At 29.7% G+C, this 23,962-nt stretch overlaps 1 protein-coding gene across 1 annotated transcript; it reads left to right on the forward strand.

Moving 5' to 3' along the window:
• Positions 1–18,532: 18,532 nt before the first annotated feature.
• Positions 18,533–22,922, forward strand: LOC110635684 (uncharacterized). Its single transcript, XM_021785116.2, has 2 exons — positions 18,533–19,818; positions 20,138–22,922. Exons 1-2 carry the CDS (start codon positions 19,377–19,379, stop codon positions 20,170–20,172), a joined length of 477 nt encoding a protein of 158 aa, XP_021640808.2. The 5' UTR covers positions 18,533–19,376; the 3' UTR covers positions 20,173–22,922.
• The last annotated feature ends 1,040 nt before the right edge of the window (positions 22,923–23,962 follow it).

The raw sequence follows: 23,962 nt of genomic DNA on the forward strand, positions 1-23,962 counted from the left end.
AATAATATCTCATTCTACGTGTGGGCTCTCACACGTGAACGAATGCAACACGAACGCTTGCAATCGTTGAATATTTGCATTAAATAATTTTTAAAAAATTGCAAATCAGCTAAAAGGACAATTTACTAAACTTATAGTACTATTATGCGTAATATTATATATATATATATATATATATATAATTATTTATTATTTTATTTATTTTAATATTATTTATTATTTTAATTTAATAATTTTTAAATTATTTTAAAATTATTCTATTCTATATTTAAAATTTAATTAAATTCAGCAATTATTACGTCTTAATCTCAAATTAATAAAAGTGAATAAATTTCAATTAAATTCAAAAATTATTTAAAAGTTGAGTGTGACATCTGATCAATTATGTACATAGATATATTATTCTATTCTCAGAAATGGATAATTATTAATGAAACGATGGAAAGTAAATTTCACTTGATTTTAACTTTTAATTATTATTTATTTATTTATTTTTTTTTAGTCTGTGATAATAATTAATAAAATAAAATATGCTTTTGAAAATAAAATTTTGTCTTTTTTTTTTTACTACCAACAAAATAACTAATCAACAAATCACATAAAATTCTAATTCATATAAATTAATATATGAATTTTAAAAAGTTAAGGCAATGAATACAGATTTACTCCAAATAAGAGATCATTATTAACACAAAATCGTAGAAAATAAAAGAAATAAGAAGGGGAAGAAAAGAGGAGGGTTCACCATTAAAAGTAAGAAAATGGCTCCATTGATCACCTAAATGTTAGAAAAAAGAAGGTGGAGTGAAGAAAAAATAAGTGGAGGAGAACGAAGATGAAGAAAAGGAAAACGATTTTTTAGAGAGAAAGAGAAATCATCTCTTAAAAATCTTAGTCAAATCTTTTTTTTTTCTTTTAATTAGATATATTTATAAAAGTATTTGAGGAAGGGAAATTAATTTTTCATTGACAAAATATTTTGACTTAAAAAATCTATTGACTTTTATGAATATATTTCCAAAGTCATATTTATTTGACAATAACAAATATTTTTTTAGTTATAATTGTTATTTTCAATCATTTTTTATGCTTTGTCATGATTTTAAATTATTGATTAAAAAATTATTTTAGATATCACATTTATGACACGTATACTTAACATAAAAAAAATAAAAATTTAACTTAATAAATTTTAATTAAATTTAATTTACTTCATAATTATCAGATTTTAAATTCAAATTACAATTGAATTATTGGGCGTCACCTCACAATTAAATGCGTAGATATTTTTATGACGCAAGTAGGAAAGATAAGCTTTTTGAGAAGCAACGTGGATCACACACATTGGACATCGTGCTGCTGTGGGTACACTGACACTGGCACTGCGTCATATGTGATAGAAAATGTCGGAGCATTTGTAAGGGATGGCATCGGATAGGTATTGGGAAAATCCCTCTATTAAATTCAAAATTCATTAATATTTATTCTCAATTTTTTTAATTCTTCATAAAATATATAATATTTTATTATAAAAATATTTTTTATATTTAATTAATTATTTATATAAATAAATTTAAATAAAAAATTTAAATTAATCACAAATATTATTTCTTAAATTTAAATAAATTTAAATTTAATTATGCAACTTTATTTTTAAAAAATAATATATCAAATCTTTCTCTCATCTCCTTTCTTTTTTATTTAAATCTTTAGGATGAGAAATTATTTGACAATAAATTTTAGTGATTATTATGAGTGCTTATTGTTAAAAATCATTATTGAGAATTATTATACCAAAACAATTGATTTATTGTATCTCTTGTTGGGGATAGCATCTTTTTGTTTAAATTTAGAAAAAAAAGGCATGTTTAAATTAAACCCTTAAAATTTAATTTAATGGTCACATAACAAGTCTTTAAAATTTTTCAAGGTTTGAATAAGTGTTTAACTTAAAAAGAAAAAAAAATAAATAATTCTTTTAAATTTTAAAATAGATCAAATGAGTTATTTTACTATTTTAAAAGATAAATAAGTCATTTAACTTTTAAAGTAAATAAAAAAGATTAGACCATAACTTGATTCTAACTCAAATCCAGCTAGTATTGTGCACGAAAAATTTTTGGTGCTTGGGATTTCATCAGCTATCCAGCATATTTGATATGCAAGATCTATGTAAATATATATTGCATCTCGAAGAAAATTAATAAATTATTTTCTATTAATGGTTCAAAAAGTTTCTCTATAGAAAATATAATGAACATGATAAGCTCATAGAGAAACTTATTGAATTATTAGGCAAAAGATAGTTTATGAATTTACTCCTTGATGTAATAGATACCTACTCGGATTGTGCAAGTTAAATATACAAAATTATTGATATTAAATTTATGTTGGAGGCAAATCATAGTTAACCGAGAATTGTGATCTCAATGTGTATGTGTTTCTTGTCAAATTAAAGAGGTTGATTAGCTAGTAAAATGGGTCCTGCTCATTGATTAACTTGATTCCTGCACAGAGATGCTCATTACACCTAGTAAAGGGAGCAGGTAGACCCAAATACCTTACAGAGCTGGAAGCTAAATATTTTCAACCCATGTTTTTGCTTTCACGTCACTTGCAACAACGATTGCAGGGGTGATTACTTTCCACTGTCAACTAAACTAAGCCTACGCTTAATAGATTATAATGTAATTAAATATTTTATTGGTTTTTAATAAAATATTTAATTATATTATATTATATTATATTATAATCTACTAAACATATTCCAAATTCGTTCTGCTCAGACTGGAGTTCAGACTCGTTTATTGCCTCTTGCTTCTCTTTGACACTGAATTATCAAAACTGATGCAAACAAGAGGGGGGAGAGACTTGATGCACTCAATTAGATTCTTTTTGCTTGCTCACAGTATATAATAGCATTATGAAAATTCACTCGCAAATAATTATGTTTTTTTTTAAGAAAAAAAAATTCACAGACGGCTGTGATATCAAGAAAATTGCAATTGTTAGCTTATGTAGATGGAGAAAGATACTGGCAATACTAATTGTACTTATTGCTGGGGTTGCAGTAATAACTTCAATGATATTTATTTCTTCAATAATTGGACTTATTGTACCACACGACTTATCATAAAAGGAAAATACCAAAAAAACTACATATCATGTTAGTGGAGAATTTAGAAAATATTTTATTTTATTTATTTTATATGTAAATATTTTATATTTTTATCTATAATAGGGAGATTATTCCATAGTCCTGGTGTGCTATATCTAGGGGTGAGCAATCGGTTCAAATCGAACCGAATCGAATCGAAATGAATTAAATTATAAAAATCAAATCGTAAATTTTAGAAACCGAACCGAACCGAAATTGGTGAAAAATCGAATCGAACCGAATCGCTTTATTTCAATTCAGTTCGGTTTAAATCGATCGGTTTGATTTTTGATTGATTTTTTAATTTAGACTTGATTTTCAAGTTATTTGGTCTAATTTTAACTTTGGTTTGAACCTAATAACCATTAAACAATGAAATTAAATAATTAATATATATAAAATTAAATATAATTCATAAATTTTCTATAAAAATAAATTAATTCAAAAATCGATTCGGTTCGATTTAGTTCGATTTGACTATATAAATTACTATTCGGTTCGGTTCGGTTTAACCGATTTTTTTATCTTCAAAACCGAACCGAACCGAAATAATCAAAATTTTTATAAATTAAAACCAAACCGAACCGATTGAATTTTAAAACCGAACCGATTGAACCGAATTGACTCGATTCAATTCGATTTTTCAATTTGAACCGAATTCTGCTCGGCCCTAGCTATATCACATGGATGATGTGGCCCTAGCTATATCACATGGATGATGTGGCGCACCCAACAAATGAAAGCACAATAACTCATCTTTTATAATCTGACAGAAATTTAATTAAAAAGCAAATTAGTTCTAAGAAGTTTAACGTCATCTATTATCTTAATGACTCCAGTCTGTTTGTTTGCCAACCAGCAAAAAGAGGAGAAACCATCTTCTAAATTTCTTTTTCCTTTTCTACTGTTTTCTCTGCATCAACCAAATGGATCAGCATTGTTCATGAATTGATTTGATCTATGGGTTAGTCCAGTAATTGGTTTGGTTTGCTCAATCACTTCATTTGTGAAATTATAGCCCTTAGTTTTTCATTTCAATTTCTTTTTTTTGTCTAATGAGTAAAAACAAAAAGAGAGAGAGGAGTAGTTGATAAAGTAAGAACGGGTATTTTCTTCATTTTGATTTGAATTGATTTTGCGATTTTCCCTTTTTGCATCTGCTTTTTAATTATTTTTGTAGAATGTTTTTAATTTAAAGGGTTTCAAATCTAACAGCCATGACAGGAAGCTCGACACCCATTTTCCACATGTTACAATATTATTCTCTTCTTCTTCTGTCTATCTTTCCATCTTGATTTGGGTTTTGTTCTGTTTGGCATTAGAGGAAATTAGAACTTTTTATCCATTCATCCATCAATTGATTTGGGTAACTAATTTCAATTTGAATTCATTTGCTTTTGATTGTTGTTCTTATTATGACATTTGAAGTGCTAGGTCTTTTTATTTCCTTATTTAGCTTTTTGTTCTAGTGACCCAATAATAACAGAGTCATTAGATCATAGCTTGGAATCCTTGTTTGCACTCTTCTTTTATTATCAAACTAAGATAATTATATCAGGTAAATCTTTTATTTATTTGTCATTTTTTTTATTTTGCTTTTAAATTTTCTTTATAAACTTACATGTCTGAATCCTAAATTCATTAATAGGATTTTTTTGGGTAGATTAGTGTCTTGATTCATGTTTATACGATTATAATTCTTTGATGTTAACTTTTGTAGTTGAATTGTTGTTATTAGATGATCAGTGCTTTTAAATTTTTACATGTCTGAATCCTGAATTCATTGATAGGAATTTTTTGGGTAGTTTAGTGCCTTGATTCTTATTTATGGGATTATAATTCTTTACTGTTACCCTTTGTAGTTGAATTATTGTTATTAGATGATCAGTGCTTTTGCAGTTGAATTTTCTTTTTATTGGCATTGCTTATGTTCTTGATAAAAAGGCATCCAGCATATATCACACCTTACCCCTTACCCCTCTTTAAGGCATAACATAATTCCATAGTATATCTAATGAATTATTGAATTTCACCTACTGATAATCTATTAAATATACTATAAGGGATTTTAAACAAAATCAATTCATTTTAGAGTTTAAGGTGATGATAAAATATATATTTAAGTGCCTTTGGGTTGGATATATGCTATAAAATTTATTTAGTAATAATTTAGCTTTTTTAAAATTTTACAGAAAATTCACGTGTTGACGGCTAAAAATACAATAAAATAGTTCTTCTAAACCTGTTGAAAAACAATTTATAAAAGCATCTCATGCTCAATTTGAACTCAACCAAATTTAATAATCTCATTTCATGTAATCAACACTAAGTACACATGTTTATCTCATATACAAATCAAAATAAATATTCATTTACAAATTTACAACTCAAAAGAAATAACAAAATATTATTACAAGTTCATTTGTACTACTGCTCATTTGTCTTTTAGATATATATGAATTAAATTACATCAAAAATAAATTTACAAGAGTATAAATAATATATCCGAAGATCCAAAAATGGCTTCAAACACAGCTACTAGCAGCTTACTTTGCTGTTTTGTCCTTATCCTTATCTAATACAGCATGAAACAACCATCGCTGAGTAATTCACTCAGTGGTATACAACTAAAAATTTAAAACTCCTTATAAAGCAAAATATGTCAAAATATAATAAATTATGACTTCCATAATTAAAGAAACATTCCATAATTCCAAATCAAATATAACCATGTATTTAAAATCACATTTCATTTAAGAAATTTCAATTCATAATTCACAAAGAATAAGTGTTGTCAAGAACACACAGTTTAGACCATGACATAAAATTTTACGATCAATGCCGTATTGTACACCACGATAAAGCAAATCAACCTCACTAACCGTTATTAATGAGGGAAGGGCTAGCTAGCTAATGAATACTCATATAGTCTCACCACACTAACCATTATTAATGAGGGATACAATCATAATCAATTATCAAACCCCAAATAGCCATTACTACTGGGGAATTCTAAAAGGGACTGTCCTGCTAACTATGGTTTTAAAACAAATTTCAAAGATTTTCTAACCAAATAATCACATTTACATTTCAACAACCATATTCAATTCATCATAAAATCCATATGGGATTGGCAACACACAATTTCTTAAAAGCAAGGAAAATCATAATTCATTCAAAATAACTTCATTCAAACCATATACAAATTTAAAAACGAAGAAAGGATTTAGTTGTGTACAAACCTTCAATGAATCCCCTTTCTCTTGATTTACTTCTCTTTATCTCCCAAAATCTCCTTTTCTACTGAAACACAAAATTGAAGTGTCCCAAAATAGTTAATAATTTTAATAGCTAAAGTTTTAATTTTTTTTTTTTGGTGTGATTTGAGAATACCCCTAACCTTAAATAATCTTAAATATTAATAAATCGTTCAAAAAGAAAACCAAAAGTTTTAGTAACTATCAGTAAGTGAAAGTTGGCCTAAAAGTATATAAAAAAAAATAGATGTATTTGATTTGGCAGTTAAATTTCAATAATTGTTGTTAAAATGATATACTTAATAATTTTTCAATTTTTATCATTATTGTTATAATTTTAAATTATTGATTAAAAAAATATTTTAGATATCATATTTATGACATACAAAATAAAAAATAAAATTAAAACTAATAAATTTTAAATTACTTTAAAATTATCAGGTTTTAAATTCAAATTTCAATTCAACCCAAAAACTGAAAGGTTGAGTGTGAACCCAGAAGCCAGTGGATAGATATTTTTATTGGCATTTCATCATATGAGATAGAAATCAATTGCTTTGGCATAATAATTAATTTGTTTGAATACTTTTTATTCAAACAAATTAATTATTATGCCAAAGCAATTGATGTTTGGTATGATCTCCTGTTGCAGGAAGTGAAAGAACTCAGAAACAAGAGGATCCCACTAGTGAAAGTCTTGAGGAAACACCACAACACAGAAGAAACGACATGGGAGAGCGAGGAGACAATGAGTCAACAGTTCCCTCAGCTCTTCACACCAGGTATAAATTTCGAGGACGAAATTCTTCTTAGAGGGGAAGAATTGTAATGCCCTCACCATAGGTAGTCCGTACATTTTACTCTTTCGAAGACTAATGTCCGTTCGGATGGTCAAAATGTCTAGAACTACACCTAAACAATAATGAGGAGGCATAAATTGAAGAAATAAATATAAAGAAAATATAGAAAAAATTTAGAAAATTTATTAATTGGTATAAAATAATAAAAATAACCCGACATACACTATGGAGGGCATTTTGGTCATTTCAGTCTCAGAGATGAATTTTGACCTAAATGTCAAATTAAAAATTTGAAAAAAAAATAATTAACAAAAATTTATTTTTGTGAATTTGAATTGGGAAATAAGAAGAGAAAAGAAAAGAAAAGAAAAGAAAAGAAAGGCTTATGAAAAATTTAAATTTAAGTACACATATAAATATATATATATAGCCATAAGAGACAAAAGCCACTAAACACCATCTTCTTCTCCACTCTTTCTCTCTCTCTCCCTCATATTGCCACCCACCCTTGGTCCCTCATTTCTACCATTGTCATTCAAGCTCCAAACTTGATTTCCACCCCATTTCCTCACTAAAACCTTTAGCACCCTTCACAAAAAATACTCCCCACACCGTAAGGAAGCTATAGACACCCATAGGAAGCAAGAAAATTAAAGTTTGGGAAGCTCAAGTAAGGTTAGTGCACTATCCCTCTTCTTCTCTTTATTAAACATGAAAAGCATGTTTAGCCAAGTATAAATATCATGAAAATGAAAAGAAAATTTGAAAGAAAGAACCCTTGATTTTTGGGCAGCCATGGAACTTGAAGTTTGTTACTTTTAAGTAATGAAAAAATGGTTCCATGAGAATGTGTGATGAGTTGAAATGTTGGGAGTTGGTTGTGTAGGGTTTGTGTAAATTTGAAACTTTAGAAACTAGAGTTTGGGTAAATGATTGAGAACCTTGTGTAAATGCATGAATTTGACCTAATAGAGTTGAGATTGATGCTTATAGAAGTGTCATATATGCTTATTTGGAGTTTGGAAGAAGGAGGAGATTGAAATTGAGAGTGTGAATTTTCTGCAGGTTGTGTTGTTGTTGAATCCAGTAGGTTTTTATTGCCATATCTCCCTTTGGGTTGCCCCAATTGGAATGAGGCCAATTGGAGGCATTTTGGGACATCCAAACCTTCATTTTTAAAGGAGGAACCCTGCCCAAATTTTGTCAAAATCATGACCAATTCTCTGCCCAAACCCGAATGACCAAACACTGAAATTCAGAAAATGACCAAATGAATAATACGTGTTCTTTTGGCCATAACTCCCACTAAGAAATTCCATTTGAGATATGCCAATATGATCTTGAAACATGATACTTAGGGTTACAACATTAATTTAGACACATTTGTCAAATTCTAAGTGTAAAGACCCTAAAAAGAGGGTCAAACATACTGCCCTGAAGTTTGACTATTGCATTTATAGGATTAAGAGTCCAGGTCAATACATTAACCATAACTCACTATACCAGGCTTGAAAAATTATGAAATTGTACCTGGGAGTGCCTAAGACATAGAGGAACATATCTTGTGAAGGAACCTAAGTCAAAAAATGACCATAAAATGATCAAATGACTGGTCAAATTTATTGACTAGGAATTGTCAATTCTAGACAGCTTAGAGGAAAAGAGACCAGTTATGGTATTTTGACCATAACTTGAGTTCTATAACTCCAAATTGAGTGATTCAAAAACTAAAATTCAAGGTTAAACATAAAGGAGCAATTGTTATGAAGGAAGTGTGACCAAATAGACATCATAACCTAGCTAAATTCCTAGATAAAAATAATACATCAAAATGAACCTAAAGAAAGGTTCATGGGGAAAATGCTATACATGGTAATTAAAATATTCATAAGGCTAATTAAATATTAAAAATGATATGAATATGTAAATTGGGACTAATGTCCTATTAATATGAAATTTATGGTACCACTGAACAGTACTAGAAAATAGCAATAGTGAATAGTACTAAAATAATTGAAAATATTTAATTGTCCATAGTATACCTAGACTTATTTATTTAATTTGGATAAATTGGTATACCAATTAGGGACTACAGTTAATAGTACTCCCTACCGAGAAAATCATGAACTAATAATATCTGTCTGGTATGATTGTTCTACAGGCTATATGCCTACTTACTGGCCATTGTGCCTACTTTATTTCTGGCTTTACAAGCCTGACAGTGGGTCTCGTGCCCGACAGCTGGACTCGTGCCCGACAGACGTATACTGGATAAACATATGGCTGTCTAACCAGTATACTCCCGTGCATCCAACTTTTATAATTTGTTATAGGTTTCTTGGGCATTGATAATAATTAATTAATACTAAATATACAATAAGTAAATAGAAAAGATCCCAATAATTTTAATTGTTTCCAAAGTGTAATAAAAAATGTAAAAGACCCAGAAATTATGAATTGCACTTATTATTTCAATTGTTAAATTATTGTTATTATAAATTATGCATCACTAAGAGTTATGCTTAGCGCGTTGGTTTTCCATCGCGTAGGTACTGAAGATCAGCAGCCGCCACAGTAGTATTCGAACAGAGTTCTGACACCAGTCTTTTGTATTTTGGTAGGGCCCATGTATAAACTAATATTTTGGTTCATTATGTCTAATCATAATGTAATTACTGGTTTATGATGCATTTCATTTTGGACTTGTAATTAAATTTTGAGATTGTAATGAAAACTTGTAATTTATTATCTATGAATTTCTACATGAATGCAATAGATGATACTTCATTTTGAGATCTCATAAATAGTTGTGAATGATATGATAAAGGAGAATATGATATGAAAATGTGTAAAATGAATATGAACATATTAACAGGTGATTAGTGGAACCCGCCAGATGCTAATAAAACAAAGGAGGCTCTGTCCAAGTTTCCACATAAATAAGCTATATATATATATATATATATATATATATATATATATATATATATATATATATATATATATATATATATATATAAATTCTACACATGGATTACTACTTTTAAATGATATTAAAAGTTTACAATAGATATGATAAAATAAGATAGGGTGCTCCATCACCGAATGTGGCACTTCTTGCTCGGCTATATAGTAGACGGGTAAGGGGCGTCACAGTTTGTGCGGGTAGTTGTAGCGATTCTAACTGATTTTGAAAATTTTGATTTTTAATCTTAAATCGAACTAGATCGATTAATTTAAAATTATTTTTTTTCCAACAAATATAATTGAATGCTTGTGGTGAAGCCAATTTTTTATAAGGGTAGTTGTAGCGATTATAACCGGTCTGAAGGAATTTGGAAAGGTACAATTAAGCACAAAGTGCTTACTTGCAGGATGTAGGAGAACATCTTGCATGCTAACATTGACGACAAAGTAGTTCCTCATCTCCGAGATTCTAGAATTATTGGAATTGCTCGAATAGGATTTTTCGGGCTTGACTGGCACCTAATTAGTGCTTTTGTAGAACGATGGTGACTAGAGACCCATACATTTATGATACCAATTGGCAAGTGTATAATCTCTCTGCAAGATATAAGCATTATTTCTAGTTTGCCAGTTGATGGTTCTCTAGTTACTGAGAGGTCAAGGGCCAACTGGCCAGCAGTTTGTGAGATGTTGGGAGTTAGACCACCCCAGGCTATGATAAGAGGACGTACACTAAAATTATCATGGCTATCTAATGAGTTTGGAGATATTCCACAGTTTGCAGATGACTTAACTGTGTTACGCCATGCACGAGCGGGGGAGCATGCTTAGCCTTCCTCTATCGAGAGATATGTCATGTTGCAGTTACTGAAACAAATGAGATTTCAGGGTCACTATTCATTTTGCAAATCTGGGTCTGTGAGAGATTTAAAATAATATCTCTATTATTAAGAGATCCATCAGCACCCGATGATGCACCGCTAGGTATTAGGTATGTCCCTACACTTTTATTTTCTTTCAATTAAGAAATGAACAATTTGAATTTTATTGTATTACATCAAAATTTTTCTTTTCAATTAACAGGTGGAGTAGAGCTAGACAAATTACTGAAATAACAATCTATTTACTACCACAAATCCAGTACAATCTTGGCCTGATGCACCCTCAAGATGTAAACTGCACTTCCATAATTATAGTTAAAATATTAATGTCACAACCAATCCACCATTTCAAGTTATATAACTAATATGGAAAATATATTTAATTTATATTGTAATATCTTAACTCTCTTAAGATACAAAAATAACTAACATTATAAATTCATAAATATTATTCTAGATCTAAAATTTAAAGAAATAGAAAGAAAACTTTGAAAATAAGGAAAATTAAAATTAATCTACTTTGGGCTGCACCTGAAAGCTGCCTATGTACCTCCATTACAAAATAGAATATCAGGTCCACGTAGCTCTCAATGCATTATTTCAAAACTAAAAAAAAAGAAAAATTTTGGCAGTAGCTTCCCTAAAAGCCCAATTGTACCCACTACTCAAAACAAAAATTCCCATAAAAATTTTACACAATTAAATTGTCTGAAAGACATTTCCGTCTAGTGCCTCCGTATAATTTAAGACTCATATTTCTTATTTATTTATTTATTTTAGTAATTATCCACAACTCCTTTCAGAATCTACTAAGATAATTAAAAATTTAAAATACACTTATAATTCACTTCATTCTGAGGCATAAATCTAAAGAGTCATACATTAACCCATATAGTAATTAGTCGTCAATTCATGCTAACACGTAGATATTATAACCACCTTCACATATTTAATTCCATGGCAAAAGTTTTTACAATATGGTCTAGTTATATATTTTAATAGTGTGATTTTCTAATTAACACAAAAATAATAAGTTATTTGCCTAAATTTTCATTTCCAACATCACAAATAAGCTTAATTAGCAATAAGAAGATAATTATTTGCCATTTTATCACATAACACAATCTCATAAACATTTACAATATGACATATCATAGGATCATAATGCTTCATGAATCACTAAACTCAATAATTTACGTTAACTAATTAAATTCATGTTAGGACCTCTAATAATTATTAAACTAACCATCTATTAATTAATCTACACCATGATCCATAAAATATATTTTTTTATAAAAAAAATATTTAACAATCTATTATTTCTACCTCAATTTGCACCTATATAGTATTTGACTCAAAAATAAACTTATTTCCTTTAAAACCTCATTCTCATATAAATTATTTTCTCCACAAATAATAATAATAATAATAATAATAATAATAATAATAATAACATCATCAATGACAACAATACATTTCAAAAAAATTCACCAATTATAAGAAATCTTTTCTTATATGTATTTCTACAACTCAAACATTCAATGGTATACTTTGGAATTCATTAAACTTCAATAAATTTAAAAGTCTAAAATATGCTAATAAATTTACAAAAATTCATAAAAATTAATGTGTAACTTATTTGAGAATAATCTGATAATTAAAGAATTCAAAAAAAGAAAAAAAAGAAGCTCAATATCATCCATATAATATAGGGAAAATGTTGAAAGAGTAAATTTTAACTTGAATTTTATTCTCTCTCTCTCTCTCTCTCTCTCTCTCTCTCTCTCTCTAAACAAACCCATTTGTTTCTCACTCTAAAACTTACAATTTCTCATCATAAACTCTCATTTCCTACCAAAATTTGGTTGATCCTCCATGAAAATGAAGTTTAGAGCAATCTTTTCTCTCTTGCTCTCCCTCTTTTCCTTCCTTCCTTTTTTTTTTCTTTCCTCTTCTTCCCCTCTCTTTCTTCTCTTCACTTTCCTCCTGTCCTCCCCGTTTCTATTTTCTGCCGGAAACAAAAAGAAATCTGCCCATGTGCTAAAAATGAGTGATAATGAAACTGCCACATGTCAAAAAATTACAATTTGGCCCCTAACTTTCAGATATTAGGTTTTGACCCAAAAACTTTAAAAATGTCACTAAAGTCCACAAGTAAATTATGCTTTTCACCCAAACACTTTTCAATATCCCCTTTTTTTTCTTTTCAAATCAAAATATTTCTAATTAAAATTGCTAATTGGAATATATGAGTATCCTTTTATGTTCTTAAAAGGCAAATAAAGTTAACCATGTATATTTTATATAAAATAACTATTAAATTTTATTAATTTACAAAACAATATCACCTTAGAGTAATATAATAATTCACAAAAAGAAAAAAGAGCACATTTATAAAAACAATTAATTTATTTAATTTAATTCCTTCAAGATTTATTTGAAATTTTCTATTAAACTTTCTTCTTAAATTTTTATAAATTCACTCTCCAATTTCTAATATATCCATTATTATTATTATTTTATTTTATTGCATTTTCAAAAATTGGGGTGTTACAATAAATATGTTATATTTTTCCTTACATTTATCTTCACTTAATGTGCTGTGACCATTAACTTGCAGATTATATGGGAACCAGATACTGATGAATTGTTGGATGAGCTTTTCAGACATCTGTGTTCAAGGCCTTCCCATTTAGAAGGCAATGGTGCCATTAGTTTTCTTTCATATTGTTGAATAGCACCAACCTGATAGGGTGCTTCGGCAGTTTGGATTGGTTCAACCTATTCTATGCTCACCGATGCAAATAGATGAGTTGCACGAGATTACTTTCCGACTGAGTGAGAGCAATTGAGAGCACCACCATGCCACCTACATTAATCATTGGAATAGATGACAACAATTCATTGTTCAAGGGCAACAAATGGTACAACTACTCTACCATTATTCTGAATATATGGAGTGGTACCACTGAGTTGCTAGATGTTGGATCTCAATCAGTGGAGATGCTATTGGTTCTGTGGTAATAATTTCAAACACATGTTACTATTATTCATTTTAAATAATTTTTTTACTTAAAATTTTATTTATTACATGTATTATTTTTTTTTACAAGAGGACAGAGTCAAGGATTATTTGCTAAAATTACAGAACCCATCAACTAAAAATGTGGAGGAAGTTAAGCGTACACTGAGGAATATGATGAATGCTCTAGAGTAGGAAAGTCGCCATTGCTAGATGCCTCCTCCTCAACCCGCACCTCGAGCAACAATTTTTATAGACAAATTCGAAGAGAACCAACCCGTTGAGCGGCCTGAGCCCTCACATAGACGATGTCGATCACATCTTGCTTGACGTCGGCAACAACCAGTTCATCCACAATCTTTGCCTCGTGATGTTTTGCTCGCACATGTCACATTCCACCATTATTGCCCTTCATTTGAGCTTGATCCTTCTAATCCAATTCTCGCACCTCTTACACTGTCTAATCCTTGTCCGTCCACTATTTTCTAACTATATTCAAAAAGCATCCCAACACAATACAATGGTTGCGTGTCTGGCCCATCAATCTCTAGCCCAATAGCTACATGGATGCCATATCAATCTCACATACAAAGCAGAACAATGTTCAACTTCATTTAGAGTCAATAGCCACAAATACCATTCAGTAGCTTATTTGCTCCTTTTGGCAAATCTTCTAGTATTGGCCCATCACATTGCACTTCCACTCCATTTGGTGGATATGGTTTGGAACAATACTTTACACCATATCAGTTTGGTTCCTCATGCCATATTCCTTTTGGTGCGGGACTATTTGGATACTATGAACAAAGTGGTATGCATTCTACTGCAAGGGGGGATCATCAAGACGAAAATAAGGAGAACCTAATCAACCCCAAAATGCACCAGGTAATCCACCAGATCAGGAAGAAGGGGGACAACATCAAGTTCTTCGACTGAGGTAGCATATAAGGAGACCTGGCGATGGCATATGACTTGTTTTTATACTTGTCTTATTTACTATATTAACTATGCTGCTACTTTTATTTTTATTTTATTATATTACATCTTTTAAACATTTTGCTATTTTATATATTTGTGTTAATTTAGATCTTCAATTTTCTCTTTTATATCTACAATTTTCGCTTTTTACTCATACAATATGATGATGAAAATATTATAATTTAATTTTTTTCATCTATCAAACTCAGTGTTTTTATAAAAAAAAGTTACATTATAAATTTCCATTACCATTACCATTAATAAAGTTAAAATTTTACACTTTAATTTTTTTGAAATATATAAAACTAACATATCTTTAAATATACAAATCTAATGTGTTTTAAAAAATATATCAAAAAAATTTCCATACTAATTCAAACATCATACATTAATAGTTTTAATATTAAAACAAACATTTTTTTTAAATTTATAAAACAAAAACATATCTTACAAAATAAACAATAAAAATTTCAATTACAATATTAATACATTAATACTTTTTTGCATTAATACTTTTTAATCTATACAACTATAATATTTTTACAATGTATAAACGTTATTTAATTCGACAAACATATAATATTTAATCAATTTTACGGCTAAAAAAAATAAATGAAAACTAAAATTGGGTCATGTGAGATGCTATTATGATTACAACAAAATTTTATACTTTTACATTTGTTAATCTATAAAACTAACATTTTTTTTTAAATCTACAAATCTAATATGTTTTAAAAAATAAACCCAAACAATTCCTCAATAGGATAAATATAACATATTCATTCAAATATTATACATTAATATTTTTATTATATAAAGTAACATTTTCTTTAAATTATAAAAGGACAAAACGTTTTTTTACAAAATGAATAAAAATATTTCCATGATAATTTTTTACATTATTATTTTTACAATGTATAAATAAAATTTAATTTCACAAATAAAAATAAATCAAGCAGGATGCAAATGTAACTAGTGTCTTCATGGAGGACCCGTCCGGTAATTTGGCAAAGGATGCCATGTTGTTGCCGCCTGACAGGTGTTGGAGACAACCCAGCTGGGACGCCAGTATTACCAGCGTTTTGTGGTCTTCCGCAGTTCCGCCAGTATGACTAGCGTCCTGTCTCAGGACGCCAACCATACTGACATCTTCATGCTCCATTGTCTGTAATTTCTAAATGAATCACGTCCAATATGATAATTTTATGTCGACAATACCTTTATACACTAAAAATCTTAAGCTCAAGCTCAAGCTCAGCTTGCTTAAAGCTCGTTTACTCGAGTTTTGCTCAATTTAAAAAAAAAAAATATAAGTCATTATAGAGATTTAAATAAAATTTTAATTTAATTAAAATCTCATTAAGACTAATTTTAAGTTTTAAACCAAATTAAGAATCAATGAGGAGTTCTTCTTTTACAATGAAGCCAACCCTCCCATATAACCAAAACTTCCAATATGGGACAATGTATTTTCACTTCAGCATTTTAAATACGTTTATATATTTTAAGTGTGATAAGTTTCAATTGAGTTTGAGCTGCAGTTCAGTGGCAGAAGCATGAAGTAAATTGTTTACTTCCTTGGGTATGACTCCCACCTTTGATAAGTGGTATTTTTATCTTTTTTTTTTTTGGATTTTGCATTTTTTTTTATTTTCATCTTTTTTGCTTTTTCTTTATCTCTTTTGTATTTTCTTAGTTTCTTTCTTTTTTATGTTCTTTTAGTTTCTTTGTTTAAGTACATGTTAACAAATTCTTTAGTTCTATTTTTATTCTTTTTCAATAAAATTTAATTTAAAAATTTACTATATAATATAAATATGTAAATTATTTAAAATATTTTTAAGGTTCTATTATTATTATTATTATTATTATTATTATTATTATTATTATTATTATTATTACTTCTTTAAATATTAACTCTTATTAACTTAAATGCCAATTAAAACCTTTAATTATATATGTAATACGCTAATACACTTATATTATATTTATATCACTCTATGATTAAATCGTTTTATTTGATTTAAATTTTATAATTATATTACAAAAATGCAAAAGAAGTATATGTATGTATGTGTATGCATGTGTGCATGCTACATGTTTACTTTTTAAAATATCACTTATAATATCTATATTCTATACACACTTAATACCTTATATAATTTTATTCTGGTATAATTTGATTAGTTTTGAAGCACTATGTAATTGAAAATTAGAATGCACATTATATAACACACTAATACACTTAATTTTCTATATATATATATATATAGAGAGAGAGAGAGAGAGAGAGAGAGAGAGAGAGAGAGAGAGAGAGAGAGAGTAATGGAAGAAGCTAGAGAGAGAATATTTATAGAGACAGACTGGGGGAGGATAGTATAGAGTAACAATAATAGATGGATATATTAGTTAGTCTTAATAGAAAGAAATAGGAGGTAGACTATAGAGAGAAAGAGAGCAAGTAATAATAATGGTTTGACAGATTAGTATTAAACTTCAAGATTAATCTTTTAAAATTTTAAAATTTAAAGATAAAGAGGAAAAAAAATGAAAGAGAGATGGATTTATATTTTTAAGTCATATAACTACTGCTAAAACTATGTAGTCTCATATTCTAAATTTATTTCTTATATAATATAATATTCTAAATTTATTTCTTACATAAATATTAACTTGATTTTTTATAAAAAAAAAAAATAAATTTATATTAAAAAATGTATTTTATAAATGCAATTTTATTTTCATTATCTTTTTATTTTGATTACATCATAATTTTATATAATAATAATGTAATATTTAATAATATATTATTTTATATTTGAGAGCACATATTTAATATTTTAATTTTATTTTTATGCATTAATTAACTTAATTTTTATAAAAAAAAATTAAAGTACAAATAACTTAATTTAGATATGGGCAAGAAAAAAAGGAGTAAAGAGATATGAATAAATGTTTTAAGTCATACGACCACAATTAAAATTATGTCGTTAAGTTTTAATTTATTTAGTAATTTAATTTGATTTATTTTATAATTTAATATGAATAAAATAGTTTTATATAAATTTTATAGATTTATTATATAATATTATAAATTTATTTCATATATAAAAATTAACTTTATTTTTCATAAAAATTATATTTAAATTATAAATAATTATATTTTATAAATACACTTTTATTTTAATTATATCATAAATTTATAATAATTTAATATATAATAGTATATTACGCAAATATTTAATATTTTAATTTTATTTTTATATACAAATTAATTTTTTTTTTAAATTTAAATCACAAATAATTATATTTTATATATCAGTTAGATAGTTATGCCACGTGTATGGTTTGTTACTAAAATAGTTTGGTGCAGGTAGCTTATTAACTAGTTAGTTTACAGTTGGTTTTGCTTTTTAGTTGTTGATTCACTATATCTATAAGCTAATCAGCCACACTTGTAAATTCAATCTATTCAATAAAATTCTTCTTCTCATTTTCAATATGGTATCAGAGCGTTCTTTTTCTTGGTCCCGAAATTCTGTTACAGTTTTCTTTTCTCTGTTTCGAAACCCTTTTTCTTATGAAAACCATAAATCTTGCTCAAAGTCTCATCAATGGCGGCCAATCAGAATGTTGATCCGATGCAGAATCCTTCGAGCCCTTATTTCATGCATCCTAATGAAAATCCAGCTCTAGTTTTAGTGTCACCAGTGCTCACAAGCCCTAACTACCATTCTTGGTCTCAGGCTATGAAGATGGCTTTGGTTTCTAAGAATAAACTAAAGTTTGTAGATGGATCTTTAAAGATGCTACCAGTTACTAATCCACTATACACAGCCTGGGAAAGGTGTAATGCCTTTTTTCTATCTTGGATAATTCACTCATTATCTCAATCCATCACTCAAAGTGTTCTTTGGATTGACAAAGCAGCAGATGTCTGGAAGGATTTAAAGGGGAGATTTTCACAAGAGGATATTTTACGTATCTCAGATCTGCAAGAAGAGATTTATGCCCTTAAACAAGGTGAGAGATCTGTGACTGACTATCATACAGAATTGAAAATTTTATGGGATAAGTTGATGAATTTCAGACCTATTCCCTCATGCTCTTGCGAGAATGCTTGTTCTTGTGATGGATATTTGAAGGTGCAGGAATATCAGACTCATTATCATGTTATAAGATTTTTGAAGAGGCTAAATGATCAGTATTCTACAGTTAAGTCCCAAATTATGATGCAAGATCCATTTCCCTTAATTAACAAAGCCTTTACTTTGGTAATCCAGCAAGACAGGCAATTATTTCCTTCTGGTGCTAATGCTGTTGAATCTAAGGCATTTATCAATAGGGCTATTAAAGCTGATCAGTCCAGATCTAAACCGTATTATGCTCCTAGACTTGGTGGTGATGGTAAAATTGAAGATCACAGATTTTGTACTTTCTGCGGCAAATATAGGCACACAGTTGACATGCTATAAAAAGCATGGTTATCCTCCTGGGTATAAGAGGTTCAATTCTGCTTCTGCAAATTATTGTGCCAATTCAGAAGAGACTCAATCATCTGATCCTATTGTTTCTGTCAAAGGGAATCCTAATAACTCCAGTATCTCTCTAACTCAAGAGCAGTGTCAAAGTCTCATAGCTTTGCTTCAGGCTACTCAAATTGTTTCTGCATCACTTCCTAATCCCTCTACTTTTTCATCTCCATCAAACACACCCACTGTTAGCAATTTAATTTCCACTTACACTCCTCAATCAGGCAAGTCACATAATCATTTTCTTTTATCTTGTTCTGTTAGGACTTCTAGTTGGATTATAGATACTGGTGCAACTGACCATATTACTTGCTCCATGAATAATTTTTTCTCATATCATTCTATTCCTCCATTGTCTGTTTCTCTTCCAAATGGTACAAAGGTTATTGCTTCCATTTCTGGTATTTTCAAGTTTTCTAAGAACTTTATTTTGGAAGATGTTCTCTGTATTCCAGAATTTTCCTTTAAGCTTCTTTCTGTCAGCAAATTAACTTTTGCTCTCTCATGTTGTTTCTTTTTTGTCATAATTCATGTTTTATCCAGGACTTGACCACATGCAAGATGATTGGTACAGCTAACGTACATGAAGGTTTATATGTATTGAATAATCTTGTTCTCTCCTCAAATCCCAGCAATTCTCATCATTCTGTCCACGTTGCTGCCAACTTTGACTTTTGGCATTATAGACTTGGTCATCCCTCCACTTCCAGATTACAACTTTTGCAACCTTTCATTTCTGATTTTAGTTTTCGTAAGAATAGCAATTGTGATATTTGTCACTATGCTAAACTGAGACATTTACCATTTCCTTAAGTGATTCAAAATCCAATAAAATGTTTGAACTTGTTCATGTTGATCTTTGGGGTCCTTTTTCAATTCCCTCTATTCATAATCATAGACATTTCCTCACTGTTGTTGATGACTTTACCAGATTTACTTGGGTTTTTTCCTTTTACAGAATAAGTCTCAAACAAAAGTTGTTTTGCAGTCTTTCTTTGCTATGGTAGAAACTAAGTTTTCTGCTACAATTAAAACCTTGAGAAGTACCAATGGTCTTGAATTTGATATGCCTATTTTTTATGCTTCAGAAGGTACAATTCATCAAACTTCCTGTGTTGAAACTCCACAACAGAATGGCCTTGTGGAATGCAAACATCAGCATATACTGAATGCAGCAAGATCTCTTCTTTTTCGATCCCACTTACCAAAGCAATAGTGGTCATATTGTATAACACATGCAGTTCATTTGATATATAGGCTTCCTGCTCTTTTATGAGTTGCTTTATGGTCATATCCCACAATATAATAATCTTAAAGTTTTTGGATCACTTTGCTTTGCATCGACACATACTGCTCATAGGTCAAAATTTGACCCTAAAGCTAAGAAATGTGTTTTTCTTGGTTTCAAGCAAGGCACTAAAGGATTCGTTTTACTAGACCTTCATTCTCGAAATATATTTGTTTCTAGACATGTTACATTTCATGAAAGTATTTTTCCTCTTGCTTCTCCTTCTGCTCATTTTATTCCTTTTGTTCCTCAAGATTATTCTGAACCTCATACTGATATTTTTCCTTCTTCATCACTTCCTGTTGTTTTGCCTACTTCTCCATGCTCTTCTTACACACCTGCTCCTTCTCCTCCTATTAGACATTCTCAACGTATCAAAAAAACCACCAACCTACTTACAGGATTATCATTGCAACCTTATTCATGCTAACATCAATCATCATTCCTCAGGTTCACTTTATCTTCTGTCTTCTGTTATTTCTTATTCTAATTTGTCTACATCACATATACACTTTACTCTCTCTATTTCTATCACAACTGAGCCTAAAACTTATAATCAAGCAATCCAATTTGAGTGCCGGAAACAGGCTATGCATGCCGAGATACTTGCCCTTGAACAAAATCATACTTGGGTTGTGATCTTCCTCCTGGCAAGAGTGCAATAGGATGCAAACGGGTCTTTAGAATTTTAAGAAAGGCTGATGGGACAATTGAAAGATACAAGGCCCGTTTGGTAGCTAAGGATACACATAGACCGAAGGAGTTGACTACCTTGACACTTTCTCACCAGTGGCAAAAATTACTGCTATCAAGCTACTGCTGGCACTTGCAGCTGCAAATAATTGGCACTTACAGCAGCTAGATGTCAATAATGCCTTCCTTCATGGTGAATTACATGAGAAGGTATATATGGAATTGCCTCCAGGTTTCACTTCTTCCAAGTCCAACCAAGTGTGTCATTTGCAAAAATCATTACATGGGCATAAGCAAGCTAGCAGGCAATGGTATTCTAAGCTTTCACAAGCTCTTGTTTCTCTTGGCTATTTGCAATCTCAATTAGATCATAGTCTCTTTGTCTAGAAAATTGGTGATCAACTTACTGTATTCCTTGTCTATGTGGATGATTTAATCCTTGTTGGTACTGATATAACAGAAATTAATTCTGTTAAGTCATTCTTGGATTAGAAGTTTAAGATTAAAGATCTAGGAAATCTAATTTTTCCTTTTTTTAGGGGGCGTTGTAGGTGGCTAAAACAATAGCAAGCATCTCTCTCAATCTGATGCTGGCTTTCTTGACTCAAAACCTACTAAGACACCTATGGACAGTAAGCTTAAACTCAGCAAGGACCAGGGTGACCCTCTTTCAGATGTAATTTCATATAGGAAGCTTGTTGGCGGATTACTGTACCTTACATCCACTAGACCTGATATATCATCTATTGTGCAGCAACTAAGTCAGTTTATGGACAAACCAACTTCAACTCATCTTCAGCTGGCACATGAGTTCTTAGATATATAAAACCTGCTCCCGGTGCTGGTCTTTTCTTTCCAGCAACCTCTGATCTCCAGCTTAAGGCTTTTAGTGACTTTGACTGGGCTGGATGCATTGGTACCAGAAAATCCATTGCTGGATTTTGTATCTTTTTAGGCCCTTCTTTAATTTGTTGGAGTGCCAAGAAATAGCCTACTGTATCTAGGTCTTCATCTAAAGTAGAGTAGAGAGCTCTTTCTTCTACTACTTGTGAATTGCAGTGGCTTAAATATTTGTTGCAGGATTTGCACATTTGTCATTCACGGCCAACCTTGTTGTTTTGCGACAACAAGTTTGCCTTTCAAATAGCTACATTCCATGAGCGCACCAAACACATTGAAACACATTGAACTTAACTGTCATATCGTAAGGGAAAAGATTCATTCAGGTCTCATCAAGCTTCTACCACTTGCTTCTTCTACTCAACTAGCTTATATTTGTACAAAAGCACTTCCTACTGCTCCATTCCAAGAAATCATTTCCAAGCTGGGAATGATAGATATCTACTCTCCAACTTGCGCGGAGGGGAGGGGAGGGGTGGTGGTTATGCCATGTGTGTTGTTTGTTACTAAAATAGTTAGGAGCAGCTAGCTTATTAATAAGTTAGTTTACAGCTGGTTTAGTTTTTTAGTTATTGATTCACTGTATATATAAGTTATCCAACCACACTTGTAAATTCTTTGTATTCAGTAAAATTCTTCTCCTCATTTTCAATAATTATATTATAATTTTAAATACTATATTATCTTTAGAACAATCATAAATAAAATAAGTATATTTACTAAACAAACAAAATACAATTAGTATTATAAATGATTTTGTAAATGAGTTAGTTCATAAGCTTAAAAATGAGCTTGTTCACGATCTTATTCACGCGCTTAATTAACGAGTTAGCTCATGAGCTTGTTTAACGAGCCAACTTGTGAGTCTGTTAAACAAACTAGTTTGCAAGCCTCTTCACGAGCTAACTCGTTGGTTTGTTCAACGAGCTAGATCACGAGCCTATTAATGAGCTGAGCTTAAGTTTGAGTCAAATACTGCTAAATTCGAGTTCAACTCATTTATTAAATCAGCCTAAAATTTGAGCTCGAACTCGGCTTGTTTAGAAAACGAGCAGAACTGAATTGAGCTTTTATCGAGCCGAATCTTTAGTAGCTTATAAGCGGCTTAAGTCATTTACACCCCTATTTATAACATTGAGGTTTGGGACAATAAACCAATAAATGGGTTAATTTCATCAATTGTCCTTTTGTAACGCTTTTACCATAGGTAGTCCGTATATTCTACTGTTCCGACGATTAATGTCTGTTCGGACAGTCAGAATGTCTGGAACAACACTTAAACTATAGTAAAGAAACATAAATTGATGGAATAAATGTTAAGAAAATATAGGAAAAATTTAGAGAAACTAAAATAAAATTAAGAGAATTTATTAATTGGTACAAAAAAATATAATAATAACCCAACGAGCACCACGAAGGGCATTTTGATCATTTCACCCTAGAATTGACCTAATTGTCAAATTAAAATTTTGAAAGAATAAAATAAT

This window comes from Hevea brasiliensis, chromosome 8 (genome assembly GCF_030052815.1).
Source record: "Hevea brasiliensis isolate MT/VB/25A 57/8 chromosome 8, ASM3005281v1, whole genome shotgun sequence".
NCBI lineage: Eukaryota > Viridiplantae > Streptophyta > Magnoliopsida > Malpighiales > Euphorbiaceae > Hevea > Hevea brasiliensis.